The sequence below is a fragment of the Doryrhamphus excisus genome, linkage group LG17 (assembly GCF_037039965.1).
Source record: "Doryrhamphus excisus strain RoL-2023G ecotype Guam linkage group LG17, RoL_Dexc_Guam_v1.1, whole genome shotgun sequence".
NCBI lineage: Eukaryota > Metazoa > Chordata > Actinopteri > Syngnathiformes > Syngnathidae > Doryrhamphus > Doryrhamphus excisus.
In genome coordinates this window covers 16,073,444-16,094,261 of record NC_136373.1, presented here as the reverse complement: position 1 = coordinate 16,094,261, position 20,818 = coordinate 16,073,444, and the positions used below count along the sequence as shown (strand labels likewise).

General features: G+C 41.6%; 1 protein-coding gene across 1 annotated transcript in view; it reads right to left on the bottom strand.

The window, feature by feature from the left end:
• LOC131137064 (uncharacterized) overlaps positions 1-20,728 on the bottom strand; it is a 41,735-nt gene extending 21,007 nt beyond the window's left edge. Inside the window, exons 1-9 of the mRNA XM_058084587.2 lie at positions 20,544-20,728; positions 20,313-20,422; positions 20,091-20,237; positions 19,864-20,016; positions 18,962-19,071; positions 18,751-18,874; positions 15,289-15,381; positions 13,243-13,311; positions 5,222-5,275 (exon numbers count right to left, since the gene is read on the bottom strand). Of these exons, the coding sequence (XP_057940570.2) occupies positions 5,222-5,275; positions 13,243-13,311; positions 15,289-15,381; positions 18,751-18,874; positions 18,962-19,071; positions 19,864-20,016; positions 20,091-20,237; positions 20,313-20,422; positions 20,544-20,610 (927 nt within the window). The 5' untranslated portion in view covers positions 20,611-20,728. The remainder of the gene's footprint in view (positions 1-5,221; positions 5,276-13,242; positions 13,312-15,288; positions 15,382-18,750; positions 18,875-18,961; positions 19,072-19,863; positions 20,017-20,090; positions 20,238-20,312; positions 20,423-20,543) is intronic.
• Positions 20,729-20,818: the final 90 nt, after the last annotated feature.

Sequence of the window (20,818 nt, the reverse complement as noted above, 5' to 3'; positions counted from 1 at the left end):
GTCTGCCCATGAGCAAACGGCTCCAGCTCTTTCGGGTTTGATGAATGCCTTCCCCTGACTGTATGTTTCAGCTCTTTCCATAGATGTCCAATTGGCTTTAAATCAGGGCTCGGGAGGCCACTTTAGAATAGTCTGTTGTTTGGCCCGCAGCCATTTTTGAGTGCATCTGAGACCCAGCTTTCTAAGACCGAGGGAAGATATTTGGCACCAGAATGCCTTTAGTAGTCTTTAGATTTGTCTCCCATAATGTTTGTAGTTGATCAATATATATTATTACATTTGCGAGATTTTATTTATTACAACTTGCGAGACCGAGACTCTATCAAGCTACGACACAACCTCCATATCAAATGGGAAGACGATCACTAACAATGGCGTCAAAGCCGGAATCCTTCACCACCATCGTCAGGATAGGCTCCACATACCTAGAATCATCTTCTTACTACAGGGACTAGACCTTGTGGAGCCCCCAAAACGACTCTACAAAGACCAACTGAAGTGCTACCTAATACCGATCCATGGCAACCTCGGAACCGGGGAGAAATCTGCAAAAAACAGACCAGTTTGGCAAAGAACTGTTCGGGAAGGGATTCGTGCTTTTGAAGATAACCGCCGACAAAACGAGAAAGCTGAAGCAGAGTCAATTTCGTCCGATTCCTACGATCTTTTGTGCGTTCTGTCCATGTTTCTTCCAAAAGCAACAGAGTTTTTCCCTCTTTCCGAATGGAATCTTTCCGAATTACCTTTCCGAAAACAATGGTATCCATGGAAAAGAATATTCCAATCTCTTGTCTACATGCGCCGCTATAATCAAACAGAATAGTCAATGGGGCATGCCCAGTAAAACCGACGTCCCCGAGTTTTTCTTTCACTTGTTGGAATAACTTAAATAAAAGTAAAGTTAAGTAAAATAAAATCAGTTTTTCGTTCGTCCAGTCTTGAAATTTAGTTTGGATCCAAAACAAACTTTCTTTAGCAGTCCAGTGCCGATCACTGGCCTCCATTTTTAAAACCGAAGAACGTCTTCGATCGGCGTGTTATGTCATATCTGAGCATGCCCTGAAAGAACGCACCCGGGATAAATTTAAACAGGAAAAGATCAAATTCAATATTGCTAATATTTTTTTATTAAACTCCAGACATGTTTTATATAGATATATATTTTCTTTTTTAATAACATTGTACTTGTGAATAAAGTATGGAAGGTTTTGATTCTGTTCCACAGATGGCGCTAATGCACACGAAAGCTGCTTGCCAACCGCCAATAAACAACAGAAGAAGAAAAACACCACGAAGAAGAACGCACCCTGACAACTTCCAGTTTAAGCGGGTACAAGATACCTCAATCGGATTGTCGAAAGGAATATTGCACTCCTGGGAATCCGATTATATGTTCATTCGGATTGGCACTTTTCTTTCGGAATGAGGTTAAATTCTTTCCATTTGAGCAAATAAACCGAATGCAATTGGATTATTTGGGTCCATGAATACGTGGATAGTACTGATAAAAGGAACAAATGGCTAAATATGATTTTAATGATCCCAATACTGCACACTTTGATGACTCTTTACATTAAACAGTAAATATCAGAGTACATGTACTGCTAAAAGAAATACCTACTGATGGTCCTCTGTGAAAAATGCCCACAAGTAAAAGTCCCACCCAAGAAAGCTGTCTAATTAATAACTCTTCTAATCTTCATTCAACACACAACCCGTCTGTCAATCAAACCGCTTGTCATAAAGGCCGTCTTGGCTCCCGAAGGAGAACAATTACGTCACATAGCAACTTTTGAACAATTTATAAGGAACTAGAAGGGCTGTTTGTGCTGCCTTTAAGAGCGTGTCGGCTCCAAGTTTCTGATAAGCACAAGCGAAAGGGAAGCGGGCATATGAGAGAACTTATCTACCGTACTTAAAACCTTAAGTGAGGCCAGAAAAAAAAAGAGAGGCTGCATTCATTAGACAGAAAGAATACTGTTTAGCAGGGCTCTCCAACATGCGGCCCGCGGGCCAAATGTGGCACGCAGGACACTAGTTTGAGGCCCCCGCCTTGATATGAAAGTTTAAGTTTGATATGGATGCTATATGATATCATGTACCCAGACAAAATTATTACGTTTGATTAATGTTCATGTTAAAGGTTAAATAACTGTTAATAGTTATCCTCCCTATCCGTGTGGAAGTGGTAAGTTTTTGGCGATTTAAGTTTAAAGGAAATAACTTGAAGGCTACCGTTTAGGTCGCTAGCTCTCTAGTTTGCGAGTTGGCATGTGTCTCAAGACCCTGCAGTTGCGCAATATGTTGTAAATAAAAAGAGTATAAATGTGACTATAGTCGTGTTTTGTCATGTCTACAGGGCTCTAATAATGCTTTGTTCATTTTAATCTGAAAAAAATAATTTGTCTACCCACCAACTATATGTGGTTTCTTAATTATTATTATTATTATTATTATTATTATATTTATTACTGATTGATTGATTTTCTTTATTCTTGATTTCTTTATTTATTTTCATCTTATTTTGTGCAGAAAAATAAAAATTAAGATATTTGAGAACAGTGGAATGTTTTATCAGAGCTTTTATTGTAGAAAATTGGAACCAAAGCACTGAAAAACTTTGTATATTTTTCTGTTTTTAATGTGTAATTTTTTTTTTTTTTTTGGAAAACCTGATGCGGCCCAGCCTTGCCCAGGCCCTAGCTCCAGTGGCCCCCAGGTAAATTGAGTTTGAGACCCCTGCTGTATAGCGTCTGCAGTGCAAACATTATGTGACTAAACATTCCCTGCCATTAAAACATATTGCAGTGTGTGCATTTGCAATTGGCTGAATGCCCACTCGCAGGAAGTGTCACAGCTAAGAGACTTTAAAAGTTCAGCCCCCTGATGATTGCTCTCAATCTGTCAGCTAAGTGTGTGTGTGTGGGGGGGGGGGGGGAAGCTGAGCCTGAGGGGAACTGTTGGAGAAACACTCTTGTGCTCTTTTGACACTCAGTGGCACACCTTCGCTTTCTGCCCTGCTCACAGTGGGAATTTCGAGTGCCGTGGGACTACAGAGGTCCCGCTAGAGCACATACAAATACCGCCATTCACGACGCTTCTCTAAGGAGGCTTTTGACTCGTAACACTACGAGTATACAGGACGACTGTATTTTTTTAAAGGGTTAATTAATCACATTTTGAAGCAATTGAGGCAGAATGGAGAGGGATACTCGGCTGGAATTGGAATATTTGGGTCCATGTATACGTGACTGTAAACAGCTAAAAGAGACACAAGGAAATGAGAGGGAATGACACAAGTACCGTGGATCTAACGTTACCATATAATAGCCATTTTTCTTCTTCATTCCAAACATCAAACCTGCCATCGATTTGGCAAGGATCTTGATGTTTCACCATGTAATCCCGTTCTCCAAAGCTCTCCAGTCAATTGCTTCTACAACTGACGGGAACAGAAGTCGATACCAACAGCTGACCTGTGAAGTGAACAGCAATTTGGATTCCGCTGCAAAACACAAGCGGATAAACTTCTGAGATCCTTGCCGCCTCGGCCGAAGGTTTGGAGTTAATGTTTGTTCTGTGGGCGGTTTCGTCTGTCTACTTCTCTCCTCTCCTCGCTGCTAACTGGACGAGCCAAAAAAAAAAATGAGTCGAAGCAGAGCGTGGAGCGTGAAACAAGTTGGAATCCCAATCTCAGTTTGATCTATTGGAACTCACAAAATACACACTTTTTGTTCTTTGATTTCGCCTACCTGCAACGATTGTTGCTTTGCACCAAAGGTACAGGAATGACATTCCAAACTAGAGTTAGACAGGTCAATTATTAAGTATGAAGGTCCAAGACAAAGTTAAACTAATGACAGGGTGGGCGGGGTAGCAAAGCCTTTCAGGCTCTTTTGTGATTAAGGGCTATATACCATATTTTCTGGACTATAAGTCACTCTGGAGTATAAGTCGCACAAGGCCAAAAATGCATAATTAGGTAGAAAAAAAGCATACATAAGTCGCACTGGAGTATAAGTCACACAAGGCCAAAAATGCATAAATAGGTAGAAAAAAAACATACATAAGTGGCTCCAGAGTATAAGACGCACAAGGGCAAAAAATGCATAATTAGGTAGAAAAAAACATACATAAGTCGCACCGGAGTATAAGTAGCACAAGGCCAAAAATGCATAATTAAGTAGAAAAAAACATACACGAGTCGCACAAGGCCAAAAATGCATAATTAGGTAGAAAAAAACATACATAAGTCGCACCGGAGTATAAGTTGCACAAGGCCAAAAATGCATAATTAGGCAGAAAAAAAACATACATAAGACGCTCCAGAGTATAAGTCGCACAAGGCCAAAAATGCACAATTAGATAGAAAAAAAACATACATAAGTCACACTTGAGTATTAGTCGCACAAGGCCAAAAATGCATAATTAGGTAGCAAAAAAACATACATAAGTCACACTTCAGTATAAGTCTCACAAGGCCACAAAATGCATAATTAGGTAGGAAAAAAAGCATACATAAGTCGCTTCGGAGTATAAGTCGCACAAGGCCAAAAATGCATAATTAGGTAGAAAAAAACATATATAAGTCACTCCGGACTATAAGTCGCACAAGGCCAAAAATGCATAATTAAGTAGAAAAAAAGCATACATAAGTCGCACTGGAGTATAAGTCGCACAAGGCCAAAAATGCATAATTTCGTAGAAAAAAACATACATAAGTCACCCCGGACTATAAGTCGCACAAGGCCAAAAATGCATAATTAGGTAGAAAAAAACATACATAAGTCGCACAAGGCCAAAAATGCATAATTAAGTAGAAAAAAACATACATAAGTCGCACTGGAGTATAAGTCGTACAAGGCCAAAAATGCATAATTGGGTAGAAAAAACCATACATAAGTTGCACAAGGCCAAAAAATGCATAAGTAGGTAGAAAAAAAGCGTACATAAGACGCTCCGGAGTATAAGTTGCATTTTTCGGGTAATTTATTTTCCAAACTACTTGACCAAAAGAGACACAACAGACACTTATAGTCCGGAAAATACGGTGAATAAACTTGACTTGACTAAGCAAGTTTGGTTGAGATGTCCTCCCTACTAAAGTATATTAATCAGAAACTGGATAAATATTTAGTATCTGCAATTGGATTGGTAAGTATATAAGAAATTCCTGAGTGAAATGACATATTGGATTTTTGGTCAGTTTGTGATCGCTTACCTGAACAACCTCATCGTCCTCTTCCAGGAGACCCTCCAGTACTTCCACTGCCATCTAACAAGCACAGACAACAGAGAAGATGAGATGCAATTAAATGGAATGAACACTGGGGAAAAAAACAAAAAAAACAACAAACATTCAGAAAATAGTCCCTCCAGTGGAAAAACACAAACACAACCTTGTGAATCTCCCAAGGAGTGGAATCAATCAGAGTGATCCAAATATCTGATAAGCTTCTGGCCAGACCGGCCTTGCATATACACGACGCTGTCGACACAAAGACGACAACAGACCCGGCCATCGACAGACACACTCAGCAGTGCTTATCACGCAGTCAATAGGCACTTTCGCTGCTCAGCCCGATAGCCTTTTTAATCTATTTAATGACATTTCCAGTCAATCTCGTGTTTGTTTCCGCCCGCTCGCCACCAAACTCTCTGATAAATCCAAACCGCTTGTGAGTATTTCTCTAAATCGCTCACAGTGGCGCCCCCGAGAGAGAATGTGGGGGGGGGGGGGTGCTTTGAGCTATGAAAGGAGTCAAATGTTGGTTGCCCTTTAGATCAGGGGTCTCAAACACACGGCCCGCGGGCCAAATGTGGGACGCAGGACACTAGTTTGTGGCCCCCCGCCTTGATATGAAAGTTTAATGTTAAAGTTTGATATGGATGCTGTATGGTGTCATGTACCCAGAAAAAATTACTACGTTTGATTAATGTTCATGTTAAAGGTTAAATAACTGTTAATAGTTATCCTCCCTATCCGTGTGGAAGTGGTAAGTTTTTGGCTTTTTAAGTTTAAAAGGAAATGACTTGGAGGCTACCGTTTAGGTCGCTAGCTCTCTTAGTTTGCGAGTCAGCATGTGTCTCAAGACCCTGCTGTTGCGCAATATGTTGTAAATCAGGGGTCTCAAACACAAGGCCAGCGGGCCAAATGTGGGACACAGGACACTAGTTTGAGGCCCCCCCCGCCTTGATATGAAAGTTTAATGTTAGTGCGGCCCGCGCAAGTTTGATATGGATGCTGTATGGTATCATGTACCCAGAAAAAATTACTACGTTTGATTAATGTTCATGTTAAAGGTTAAATAACTGTTAATAGTTATCCTCCCGATCCGTGTGGAAGTGGTAAGTTTTTGGCTTTTTAAGTTTAAAAGGAAATAACTTGAAGGCTACCGTTTAGGTCGCTCGCTCTCTAGTTTGTGAGTCAGCATGTGTCACAAGACCCTGCTGTTGCGCAATATGTTGTAAATCAGGGGTCTCAAACACAAGGCCCGCGGGCCAAATGTGGGACACAGGACACTAGTTTGAGGCCCCCCCCGCCTTGATATGAAAGTTTAATGTTAGCGCAGCCCGCGCAAGTTTGATATGGATGCTGTATGGTATCATGTACCCAGAAAAAATTACTACGTTTGATTAATGTTCATGTTAAAGGTTAAATAACTGTTAATAGTTATCCTCCCTATCCGTGTGGAAGTGGTAAGTTTTTGGCTTTTTAAGTTTAAAAGGAAATAACTTGGAGGCTACCGTTTAGGTCGCTAGCTCTCTAGTTTGCGAGTCAGCATGCGTCTCAAGACCCTGCTGTTGCGCAATATGTTGTAAATCAGGGGTCTCAAACACAAGGCCCGCGGGCCAAATGTGGGACACAGGACACCAGTTTGAGGCCCCCGCCTTGATATGAAAGTTTAAGTTAGCGAGTTAGCATGTGTCATATGACTATAGTCGTGTTTTGTCATGTCTACAGGGCTCTAATAATGCTTTGTTAATTTTAATCTGAAAAAAATAATTTGTCTACCCACCAACTATATGTGGTTTCTTAATTTTTAATTATTGTTATATTTATTTATTTATTACTGATTGATTGATTTTCTTTATTCTTGATTTATCTATTTTTCATATTATTTTGTGTAGAAAAATAAAAAGTAAGATATTTGAAAACAGTGGAATGTTTTATCAGAGCTTTTTTCATTTTTCTATTTTTAATAAATGCGTTTTTGTTTTTTTGTTTTTTGGAAAACCTGATGCGGCCCAGTCTCACCCAGACCCTATCTCCAGTGGCCCCCCAAGTAAATTAAGTTTGAGACCCCTGCTTTAGATGCACAGCGTCACTGTTTGGGACAGTTGCTGTGGGAAGGTTCTATTACGGAAAACAGACCTTAACTCAGGTCGGCCATGTTTGTTTTGCTCTCTCTTCCTGTGGTTGCTTGTGTGTGTGTGTGTGTGTGTCGGAGGCCCCAGGTGATGATTTATTGATTTCGGTCAAGTTCAGGTTGGAGGCGACTGTTAGCCAATCACCCGTGGTGAAGAGCAAGAAAAAGAGGTACGCACAATGTACACACACACACACTGAAAGTGTGAGTACAATTCCTGCTTGTTAGGGCATTCCTTTTTGTTGGAGAGCTTCCTAATTCCCATCGCTGCTTTCTCCTTTTATTATTAAAAGTGCCGCTCCTGAGGCAATAAAGTGTGCTGCAAGGAAGATACGCGTTAATTGACAATATCTCGTTAAGAACATGCAAATTCGCACTCCAGTTGAGTGATCGCCGAACTAATCACGGGGCGAAAACTTGTTGTTTTTTTTTTATTAATTGGAGCCTGATTAAAAATACCCAAACAAAAACACAACAAATGATGGACGGATTCAACCCTCCGGAAATATATGCTCGACTTGAGTGTCGTCGTATCGCGGTGTTGTGACACGCAGTCATTTTGAAGCGTCGCGGTATAATAAATGGCGAGCGCCGTCAAGAGCGCGAAGCAGAAGATAGAAAGAGGCGGTTTTAGAAGAACAAAAATAGAAGAAGAGATACGATAAGCGAGCGGCGATAACCGTTCCGTCATCGCCAAGTGCCGGCCGAGCTTCCTAACTACACCGGTCAACCCCACGGGCTTGTGATTAAAGATTCAGATCTTCTTAAGCGCCTTCACATTCCGAAACAACAACAACAACAAGGAAAAAGATGAATATATCCCGCGCCTGGAACGGCCGCTCGCTGCGAAGACGGGCTTGAATGGCCGCTGGTAAAGAACACCAAAGTCATCAGTGAACAGCAGTACCACAAGGATAATAAACGCACGCTGTCCAAAGTCACTATATATCGATATTGTCCTCTTTTTATTTCACGACCTTTATTTCCAGCTTGGCAAACACAGAGAATCACTGGTGGGGAGGAACTGATTTTTAATAGCTGTTGTGTGCAATCTGGAAGCAATTTGGTTTAACGGAACCATTTTACCGACATGCAGCAGCAGACACGGGAGAAAGACAAATCACTCCGCAAGCGAGGGCAATATAACAATATCTGGAACACACACACACACACACACACACACACACACACGGCAACGCTTAAGTGAATAAATCCCAAGGATGGCAGGTCTAACTCATTGGAAAGTACAAACTGAGCTACATTTCAGAATTAATGTTCATGTTAAAGGTTAAATAACTGTTAATCGTTATCCTCCCTATCCGTGTGGAAGTGGTAAGTTTTTGGCTATTTAAGTTTAAAGGAAATAACTCGAAGGCTACCGTTTAGGTCGCTAGCTCTCTAGTTTGCGAGTTAGCATGTGTCTCAAGACCCTGCAGTTGCGCAATATGTTGTAAATCAGGGGTCTCAAACACGCGGCCGGACACTAGTTTGAGGCCCCCGCCTTGATATGAAAGTTTAATGTTAGTGCAGCCCCCGCAAGTCTGATATGGATGCTGTATGGTATCATGTACCCAGAAAAAAATATTACGTTTGATTAATGTTCATGTTAAAGGTTAAATAACTGTTAATAGTTATCCTCCCTATCCGTGTGGAAGTGGTAAGTTTTTGGCTATTTAAGTTTAAAGGAAATAACTTGGAGGCTACCGTTTAGGTCGCTAGCTCTCTAGTTTGCGAGTTAGCATGTGTCTCAAGACCCTGCAGTTGCACAATATGTTGTAAATCAGGGGTCTCAAACACGCGGCCGGACACTAGTTTGAGGCCTACGCCTTTATATGAAAGTTTAATGTTAGTGCGGCCCGCGCAAGTTTGATATGGATGCTGTATGGTATCATGTACCCAGAAAAAAATATTACGTTTGATTAATGTTCTTGTTAAAGGTTAAGTAACTGTTAATAGTTATCCTCCCTATCCGTGTGGAAGTGGTAAGTTTTTGGCTATTTAAGTTTAAAGGAAATAACTCGGAGGCTACCGTTTAGGTCGCTAGCTCTCTAGTTTGCGAGTTAGCATGTGTCTCAAGACCCTGCAGTTGCGCAATATGTTGTAAATCAGGGGTCTCAAACACGCGGCCGGACACTAGTTTGAGGCCCCCGCCTTGATATGAAAGTTTAATGTTAGTGCGGCACCGCGCAAGTTTGATATGGATGCTGTATGGTATCATGTACCCAGAAAAAAATATTACGTTTGATTAATGTTCTTGTTAAAGGTTAAATAACTGTTAATAGTTATCCTCCCTATCCGTGTGGAAGTGGTAAGTTTTTGGCTATTTAAGTTTAAAGGAAATAACTCGGAGGCTACCGTTTAGGTCGCTAGCTCTCTAGTTTGTGAGTTAGCATGTGTCTCAAGACCCTGCAGTTGCACAATATGTTGTAAATCAGGGGTCTCCAACACGCGGCCGGACACTAGTTTGAGGCCTACGCCTTTATATGAAAGTTTAATGTTAGTGCGGCCCGCGCAATTTTGATATGGATGCTATGAATGAAATGTTTTCATACAAATATGTTTATGACCTTCTAAATGCATTTTTGTTAATAGTCACTTTTATAATTGTAATACCCAATATAGTAGACATAATACTGTAGGTCTAGTTAAGCGTGTTGCTATAAATGTGTTCTATTGGGGAGCTGAGTGGTAGGCGGGCAGGAAGTGACATCAGGGTTTCAAAATTGAGGTTTAAGCTTGGCATGATTTACTGCATCAACAGTAAAAAAAATAAAAATAATAATATATATTTTTTATTTTAATTTATATAAAAATATATCAATAAATATATCATATATAAATTAATATAAATATATTTATATAAAAATATATTTATTTTATTGTTTTGTTTTATTTGTTTTCGTCAAGTCACTTTAGCATTTTACCTTCAAATTTTATTATTTCTAAGTATTGTCTGTTTAAATGTGTTCTCTTGGGGAGCTGAGTGGTAGGCAGGCAGGAAGTGACATACTTACACCTGTTGTAAGATGCAAAAGTGAAACATATATATCAAAATCTGGCCTCAAAACTTGCAGTAAGGTGAACGCAATTTAATAAATGAATGAAAAGTTCTTTGCGGTATCACTTAGTGGTGTTTCTTTCCAAAAAAAAAATGGCGTTTTTCTGCTCTTCAATCGTACCCAAGATACATGATTGAGGAAAAATACAGACAAAACGGTAGTAATCTGGCAAACTGCAAAGGATGTGTCATCTGCAAGGTACAAGCACAAAATGTTTGGAGTTCGAACCGTTGGCGTCATAACACGAAAAAAAAAAAGGATTGCCTCCAAATTGTTATCAACAAACATGGCGGGCGTATACATGCCTCTAAATGCATACATGCTAACGCAGCACAACAGTGATGAAGCAGTCACAAATGTCAGTGGCAGCCGTGGTGACACAGACAGCCGGATGAAGACAAATGACGTGTCAGAAAGTGCGGACCGCAGACGCTGTCATTTCGTGGAGACACCTGACAGACCAAGTCCTCGCCCCTCCCTCCCGCTGCCACCGCCACCCCCCCCCCCCCCTTGTAATAAACACAAACCTCCCGACAAGACTGAGCGCAAATTAATCAGCAGATCAGAACAGGAAGTAGCTGAGCCAATGTTAGCACGAGGGGGGTAATCACAGAAAATGACTTCAAACACTAATGAGGATAAGGTTCAGCCACTGAACCGACAGCATTTAGCCGCAAAAAAAAAAAAAAAAAAAATCACGGTCATTAATGTAGGGAAATGGATGGGTGATTAAGCTGGCGAGTGCGCCGGGGACAAAAGCGTTATGGCAAAAGCTCATCAGAGCGCCGCTTCCTTGTTATGCTCCGCTAAGCGCCGATCACCTAAAGGCAGCGGTTTGTTTTGATTGGCAATGATTTGTTAGTTTACGAGGTGAACCCTCCAAGGTCAAACGATACATTCCTGCGTGCTTGCGGACTCCCCGATTTGTTCACGGAAGAAAACAAGAGAAACGGAAATAATCCCTTCCGGGGTCAAGCTGTTCTAATCATAAAACGCCGTATGTTTACATGCACTAAAAAAAAGAATTATAGTATGAACTGACTTAAAATCAGCCTTTAAATGTTCATTAAAACACCTGTTTGGCTGCGCGGTGGACAAGTGGTTAGCTCGCAGACCTCACAGCTAGGAGACAAGGGTTCAATTCCAGCCTCGGCCATCTCTGTGTGGAGTTTGCATGTTCTCCCCGTGCATGCGTGGGTTTTCTCACGCCGATGGCCGAGGGTGGAATCGAACTCGGGTCTGCGCGCTAACCACTCAACCGGCGTGCAGCCTATTCCAAAAATTCCGTGCATGCGTGGGTTTAAGATTGCATTGTTTGCAAAGTGCTGCACGGTGCTCGAACTCGGGTCGCTGTGAGGTCTGCGCGCTATAACCACTCAACCGCCGTGCTAACCAGTTAGCCCCAAATTTATTTCACCTAAAATTTACCACTTCCACATGGAATGGGAGGAGACTTTTTGTGCAAAAGTGAGTGTGAATGGTTGTTTGTCTATATGTGCCCTGTTATTGGCTGGCCACCAGTCCAGGGTGTACCCCGCCTCTCGCCCGAAGACAGCTGGGATAGGCTCCAGCACCCTCCGCGACCCTCGTGAGGATAAGCGGTAGAAAATGAATGAATATTTCTAGATGAAATGACCCCAGAATATTACTTTTCTCTCTTCTGATTCAAATGAATGAATGAATGAATGATTATTGGAGCCTTGTAGACATGATCTAACACCCCTATAGTCACCTTATCCACTCATATTCCTCAATATAGTTGATATAATCCGAGAAAATAAGCCATCTAAGACACAAATAATATGGACAATACCTATGGACAATTTGGAGTCGTCAATTAACCTAGCATGTTTTTGGAATGTGGGAGGAAAGCTGTGAGGTCTGCGCGCTAACCACTCGACCGCCGTGCAGCCAAGTTGTGAATTCATTCATTCATTCATTTCCTACCGCTTTTTCCTCACGAGGGTTGCGGGGGGTGCTGGAGCCTATCCCAGCTGTCTTCGTGGCGAGAGGCGGGGTACACCCTGGACTGGTGGCCATGCAGCCAATCACAGGGCACATATAGACAAACAACCATTCACACTCACATCCATACCTATGGACAATTTGGAGTCGCTAATTAACCTAGCATGTTTTTGGAATATGGGAAGAAACCGGAGTACCCGGAGAAAACCCACTCAATTGAACCTGGGTCTCCTAGCTGTGAGGCCTGCGCGCTAACCACTCGACCGCCGTGCAGCCAAGTTGTGAATTATGTATGATTAATATCAATTATTGATTACCCATAAACTCTTATATAGAGTCCTCTTCCAAAAGTATTGGAACGGAAATTCCGTTTTTTTTGTCGTAGACTGAAAATGTTTTTGTTTGACTCCAAAAGAGATCAATATTTCAACTCCACACAGAGGGTGGAATTGAACTCAGGTCTCCTAGCAGTGAGGCATGCGTGCTAACCACTCAAAAAGGCACACGGTCCAAAAAAAAAAAAAGGACAGGACCCTTATCTGCAGGACCGACGTCCTTTGGACAATTTGACCTTGGAAGAGGGCAACGTTCCGCTGAATGTCATATTCTCCTTATGTGTTCTTTTTCTCCTCATGCAGCCTAGTAGCCTCGGCCCTCTCTGCAAATACCGGCCTTCAATTATTGATACAGGACTCTGGAGGGGATAAAGACCAGCCGTGACCTTCCCACCTTCTAAGCTATTCACTGGAAAGCAAAAACGCTCGCCCCCCCCCCAACACCATCATGAAAACCAAAGAGAGGCACCGACAGAGAGCCAAATGTTTGAGCTCAGCACACATCTTTTTTACCTCGTATTCCTCAGCTTCCACGAGCAGCTTGGCTGTGGTGATACGCGACTCGTACGGCGGGATCTCGTTCTGTGAGGTAGAAAGGAAAAGAAAAGACAAAACGTCATGTCGTGTTTACACGGGCATGGTTCCCGCGCAATGTGCGATAATGGTAAGATCCAATTTCAAGGTACGGGGGGTTTCTGCGGTCACGTGTTTTGTTAATCACGAGGAACATGACAGCGGTCCGAGGTGGGATGAAGCTGCTGTGGAAGATAAGGGACACAATGGCGGCGTTGTCAGTGGACGAATTTATCAAATCATCGGAGCTCGTTTGCTCCGTTTATATATATATATATATATATATATATACGCAAACTTAGGTCAGTGTTGTTCTATTTTTTGATGCTTCGTCATCACACGCCTTGGAGTGGTACCAATTCTGAAATATGTTGCACAACGTTACCTTCACTTGCCCTCGCCACGCACAACACACAAAATTACACGGCTGCTTGGAAAAATGTCTTCCATACTTTTTTTTTTTTAAATCTCTGCTGGTGTCCTTGTTTCTGTGCTAGCGGCAAAACACGTAGTATCAATCCTGTTGCAGGGGTCTCAAACACGCGGCCCGCGGGCCAAATGTGGCCCGCAGGACACTAGTTTGAGGCCCCCGCCTTGATATAAAAGTTTAAGTTTGATATGGATGCTGTATGGTATCATGTACCCAGAAAAAATTATTACATTGGATTAATGTTCATGTTAAAGGTTAAATAACTGTTAATAGTTATCCTCCCTATCCGTGTGGAAGTGGTAAGTTTTTAAGGAAATAACTTGAAGGCTACTGTTTAGGTCGCTAGCTCTCTAGTTTGCGAGTTAGCATGTGTCTTAAGACCCTGCAGTTGCGCAAAATGTTGTAAATCAGGGGCCTCAAACACACGGCCCGCGGGCCAAATGTGGCCCGCAGGACACTAGTTTGAGGCCCCCGAGGTTAAATAACTGTTAATAGTTATCCTCCCTATCCGTGTGGAAGTGGTAAGTTTTTGGCTATTTAAGTTTAAAGGAAATAACTTGGTGGCTACCATTTAGGTCGCTAGCTCACTAGTTTGCGAGTTAGCATGTGTCTCAAGACCCTGCAGTTGCGCAATATGTTGTAAATCAGGGGTCTCAAACATGCGGCACTAGTTTGAGGCCCCCGCCTTGATATGAAAGTTTAATGTTAGTGCGGCCCGCGCAAGTTTGATATGGATGCTGTATGGTATCATGTACCCAGAAAAAATTTATTACGTTTGATTAATGTTCATGTTAAAGGTTAAATAACTGTTGATAGTTATCCTCCCTATCCGTGTGGAAGTGGTAAGTTTTTGGCTATTTAAGTTTAAAGGAAATAACTTGGTGGCTACCGTTTAGGTCGCTAGCTCTCTAGTTTGCGAGTTAGCATGTGTCTTAAGACCCTGCAGTTGCGCAATATGTTGTAAATCAGGAGCCTCAAACACACGGCCCGCGGGCCAAATGTGGCCCGCAGGACACTAGTTTGAGGCCCCCGCCTTGATATAAAAGTTTAATGTTAGTGCGGCCCGCGCAAGTTTGATATGGATGCTGTACCCAGAAAAAATGTATTACGTTTGATTAATGTTCATGTTAAAGGTTAAATAACTGTTGATAGTTATCCTCCCTATCCGTGTGGAAGTGGTAAGTTTTTGGCTATTTACGTTTAAAGGAAATAACTTGAAGGCTACCGTTTAGGTCGCCAGCTCTCTAGTTTGCGAGTTAGCATGTGTCTCAAGACCCTGCAGTTGCGCAATATGTTGTAAATAAATTATTTTGTGCAGAAAAATAAAAAGTAAGATATTTGAGAACAGTGGAATGTTTTATCAGAGCTTTTATTGTAGAAAATCGGAACCAAAGCACTGAAAAAGTTTGTATATTTTTCTGTTGGGGGGGAAAACCTGATGCGGCCCAGCCTTGCCCAGACCCTAGCTCCAGTGGCCCCCAGGTAAATTGAGTTTGAGACCCCTGGTCCAAACGTGAATCATGTCAGCGATGGCGGCAAGCCTGCTTCCAACTCACCTGCACATCTTCTCCGAGGCTGGTGGAAGCCGCCGCCTCTTTGTGGGTGGGCAGCCACAGCCGGACGCTCTTCAACAGGTAATCTCTGCCTTCCTAAAGACGCCACATGTCAGGAAAAAGAAGTCCTTATATGCCAATGATATTGAGGTTTAATAATATAAACTAATATCAATGGGGTAGTGTGAGAGGTGTTCAAAAAGATTATTAGTTGCTGGATGTGGGATGCTGTTAAATGTCTGGACCTAGCCTGCCCTCTTTAGTTTAAAGCTGGTATTGCAGCTGGAAGTCCACTCAACTCATTCATTCATTTTCTACCGCTTTTTCCTCACGAGGGTTGAGCCTATCCCAGCTGTCTTCGGGCGAGAGGCGGAGTACACCCCGGACTGGTGGCCAGCCAATCACAGGGCACATATAGACAAACAACCATTCACACTCACATTCATACCTATGGACAATTTGGAGTCGCTAATTAACCTAGCATGTTTTTTGGAATGTGGGAGGAAACCGGAGTACCCGGAGAAAACCCACGCATGCACGGGGAGAACATGCAAACTCCACACAGAGATGGCCGAGGGTGGAATCGAACTAGGGTCTCCTAGCTGTGGGGTCTGCGCGCTAACCACTAGACCGCCGTGCAGCCTATTCCAAAAATTCCGTGCACGCGTGGGTTTAAGATTGCATTGTTTGCAAAGTGCTGCACGGTGGTCGAACTCGGGTTGCTATGAGGTCTGCGTGCTATAACCACTCAATCACCGTGCTAACCATTTAGCCCCAAATTTATTTCACCTAAACTTAAGGTTTAAGATTGCATTGTTTGCAAAGTGCCGCACTGTGGTCGAACTCGGGTCGCTGTGAGGTCTGCGCGCTATAACCACTCAACCACCGTGCTAACCAGTTAGCCCCAAATTTATTTCACCTAAACTTAAGAAGGCAAAAAATTACCACTTCCACATGGAATGGGAGGAGACTTTTTTGTGTGAAAGTGAGTGTGAATGGTTGTTTGTCTATATGTGCCCTGTGATTGGCTGGCCAACAGTCCAAGGTCAGCTGGGATAGGCTCCAGCATACCCCCCTGCCACCCTCGTGAGGATAAGCGGTAGAAAATGAATGAATGAATCAAACCCTTTTTGGATGAAAGACAACAGGGATGGCACATAAGTACACTGCTGACCAGAGCTTTTCTTCCCCTCACTCACACACCGTGTGACATATAATAGAATTGTAATTCACCCAATTTTCTGGTATTGTACAAGTAAATACATCACCATGCCAACACCGCTTCCTTTCCTAGTACTCATATTACTGTATGTGAAATTGTACTTATATATGAAATTGGACACAGTGTGGTGCAAGGTTGGGAAGACAGTGACATCATTAGCATTCAATTTTACTTACTTTACTTTTTTTTTTTTAAACATAGAAAAGTACATTTTCCTGCAAAGGTCTTCTTATGACCTTTTACTTGATGTGTGCACTGTCTCCACCTCGCTTCGGAAGGAATATATTTTTGAAGAATTCAACAGTGGAAGTGAATTTTAAAGTAATGTGCTAGACACTAGCCCTAAGGCACTGGTTCCCAAATATTTCTTTTTTATTTTTTTACAGTCACATACCCCTTCAGACATTTGACCTGAAGCCATGTACCTCTAACTCTTGCACACTTAAAACAACATACATAAACATGTTCATTAAGTTGAAATATTGAACATAATAGTCAAAAATGTGTATTTTGCACGGTGATATTAGGATAAATTATCATCCAACATATCTTTTATTCCATTCTGATGTTGGTATCCTTCCCTTTGAATCCTTTTTTATTGAATAGACTTCATTTAAGAGTCACTTTTTTTCAATATCTGTTATAAATAGAACATTTTGTAACATTGTTTTATTGATGAATAACAAACTTGTACCATATTTTCCGGACTATAAGTCACAGTTTTTTTTCATAGGTTGGCTGTTCCTGCGATTTATACTCCAGAAAAAAGTGTTTATGTTACGTAAACATTGGACACCTTTTCTGTTCATGTTTATTTTTTGTGTAGCTGAATAAGCATTGTGTTAGCATATCTTACATCTATTCAGCCTGTTCTCTATTCTTTTATTCATGTTAGAACTTGCCTTCCAAGATGATGTAATGTCTGTTTTGGTCAAGTAGTTTGGAAAATAAATTACCCGCAAAAATGTGACTTATACTCCAATGCGACTTATGTACGTTTTTTTCTACCTAATTATGCATTTTTGACCTTGTGCGACTTATACTCCGGAGCGACTTATATATGTTTTTTTCTACCTAATTATACATTTTTGGCCTTGTGCGACTTATACTCCGGAGCGACTTATGTATGTTTTTTTCTGCCTAATTATGCATTTTTGGCCTTGTGCGACTTATACTCCGGAGCGACTTATGTATGTTTTTTTCTACCTAATTATGCATTTTTGGCCTTGTGCGACTTATACTCCGGAGCGACTTATATATGTTTTTTTCTACCTAATTATGCATTTTTGGCCTTGTGCAACTTATACTTCGGAGCGACTTATGTATGTTTTTTTTCTACCTAATTATGCATTTTTGGCCTTGTGCGACTTATACTCCGGAGCGACTTATGTATGTTTTTTTCTGCCTAATTATGCATTTTTGGCCTTGTGCGACTTATACTCCGGAGCGACTTATGTATGTTTTTTTTCTACCTAATTATGCATTTTTGGCCTTGTGCGACTTATACTTCGGAGCAACTTATGTATGGTTTTTTTCTACCTAATTATGCATTTTTGGCCTTGTGCGACTTATACTCCGGAGCGACTTATATATGTTTTTTTTCTACCTAAATATGCATTTTTGGCCTTGTGTGACTTATACTCCGGAGTGACTTATGTATGTTTTTTTCTACCTAATTTTGCATTTTTGGCCTTGTGCGACTTATACTCCCGAGCAACTTATGTATGTTTTTTTCTACCTAATTATGCATTTGTGGCCTTGTGCGACTTATACTCCAGAGCAACTTATGTATGTTTTTTTTCACCTAATTATGCAGTTTTGGCCTTCTGCGACTTATAATCCAGAGCGACTTGTAGTCCAGAAAATACAGTAATTTTGAATGTCGGGCGCTCATTTTTATTTACATACGCTGAGGGTACCCCACTTTAAGAGTTACCTATGGAATTATGAATAACATCATTCTAGTACTGCAAAAACAGAAAAAAAACCATGCAGTCATAAACAGGAATATGCTTAGGACAGTTTGTCTTCATCAATTGCCCCAAGTTATGGCTCTCATTATTAGACAATAATTAGCATTCTTATCGGCATAGGCCACTATATGCACGTGTTAATGTAAGTGTCCATTTGCTGATTAATGGCGTATAAATCAATTGGCTGAGAATAATTAACCTAGCATATTCCGGTTTTAATGTGGTGATATTTCATCCCAAGTGTGTGTGTGTGTGTGTGTGTGCTCTGACCTTATTTTTCTCTGCACTGAACAGGTAGCTGGCCATGAGCTGTAGGGCTTCAGGGTTGTCAGGGTGACACCGTAGCGCTCGCTCAATGAACTCTCTGCACTTGTCTGAGGCTCCCTCCTCCATGCTGCACTCGGGAAGACAACTCATTAAACAACGCAGAGACTTAAAAGAGATATCACGATGTCAAGAGTCAAACTACGTTCCCAATTACCAGAGATCAGTAAGGTAAATCTCAGCAATGGAGCAGTACGCCACGCTCGCATCCTTCACCGTTGGAAGTTCAAGGTCCTCACCGACGGGAGCTGCAGCTTCAGCCTGGGCCTGAGTAAAGGATAAATGTTTTGATTTTTTTTTTTTGTGCAAAAATCATGGTCGATGGTCAAACTTTGATTCGATACAGGGATGCTTTTTTTGTCTTTTTAAGTTTAGGTGAAATAAATTTGGGGCTAACTGGTTAGCACGGTGGATGAGTGGTTATAGCGCGCAGTCCTCACAGCGACCCGAGTTCGACCACCGTACAGCACTTTGCAAACAATGCAATCTTAAAAACCCACGCATGCACGGAATTTTTGGAATAGGCTGCACAGTGGATGAGTGGTTAGCACACAGGCCTCACAGCTAGAAAACCCGAGTTCAATTCCACTCTCAGCTATCTCAGTGTGGAGTTTGCATGTTCTCCCCGTGCATGCGTGGGTTTTCTCCGCTTTCCTCCCACATTCTAAAAACATGCTAGGTTAATTGGCGACTCCAAATTGTCCATAGGTATGAATGTGAGTGTGAATGGTTGTTTGTCTATATGCGGTGTAAAATGAATGAATGTTTTGAATATGTTTTGTAGCAACCTAGCATGCAGCTGATGAAAATACCTGCAACTCTTTGTTCCTTACATTAGAAATGCTGCTTAAGATGACACTTTTATGACATGGTAACCCCTTTAACACTGAGTACTACTAGTAGCACGTCATTGTTTAAAAGGCAATGCGAGAGAAAAAAGGTCAACAGCACCACCTGGCGAGGAAGCAGTGTATTGCACTGAGGAGGTGCGTGGATTGCTAAGTTCAAGACGGTAATTAATGATTATAAGATGACTTATTTCATTCAGTGTGTACTCACAGTGGTTTGTGCTTGCGTGTCTAATACAGAGAGCAGAAGTTGTATTCCTTTGGCGTAGTAATCAACAGCCTCCTGGCCAGTGTGGATCTGCCCCAGGTACATGTACTTACTGTGGCCAGCAGCAGGGCTCAATTCCACAGCACGAAGAAAAACCTACATGCTTGGTTAAGGAGCACAGGTTACAAAACAAGGTATGATGTGCAAAAACAACAAAAAAGGGAGGATATTTCCTTGGCTTTCTGTGTGTCTCCAAGCTCAGTGGAGATGTGTCCCAGCATAGTAAGAGCTTGCAGGTTATTGGAGTCCAGATCCAGGGCACGTTGACAGAAGAGTCCGGCCATCTCAAAATCAAAACTATCCATGCATTCTTCTGTCTGTGCAACAAAAGGCAGTATAATAAGATTGACAAGACAAAAAGAAGGACATATGTGTGTGTTAACAGTAGAAACCTTTTCTAGAAGTTGTTCCACAGAGTACTTGGCAGCTGTTGTCTTCTTCGCCTTTATATGCATTCTCACTTTCATCCTCTCCTGGGGTGATAGTGCCACAATTCCAGCATCTAGTATTGTAAAATGCATTACCAGAGTCATGTTTTATTCCATGCTATGAATTATAATTGAAAAACGTCATTGTAATAATTGACTAATGCTAGTATTATTATTACTACTAGTACTACTTACCCTTTATTGTGCGTTTGTCTTTTCGTTTCGGTTTGTTTTTCTTTTTACCCTTAGCCTGTCCTCCCATATTGAGAAAACGATACTTTATATTACCACGATTGTGAGCTTTAGAACAAATTCTGGTGCAGTTAGCTTAAAAACACATGGAAAGCTGTGAGGGAGATGACATGCGCATGCGTGGAGCCTGATCGCTTCCTGGTAGCTACGGAAAGAGACAGTGGCCATTTTTATAATTCCTACAGTAAAAATAGAAGAACCTCGATAGCCACCCGCTT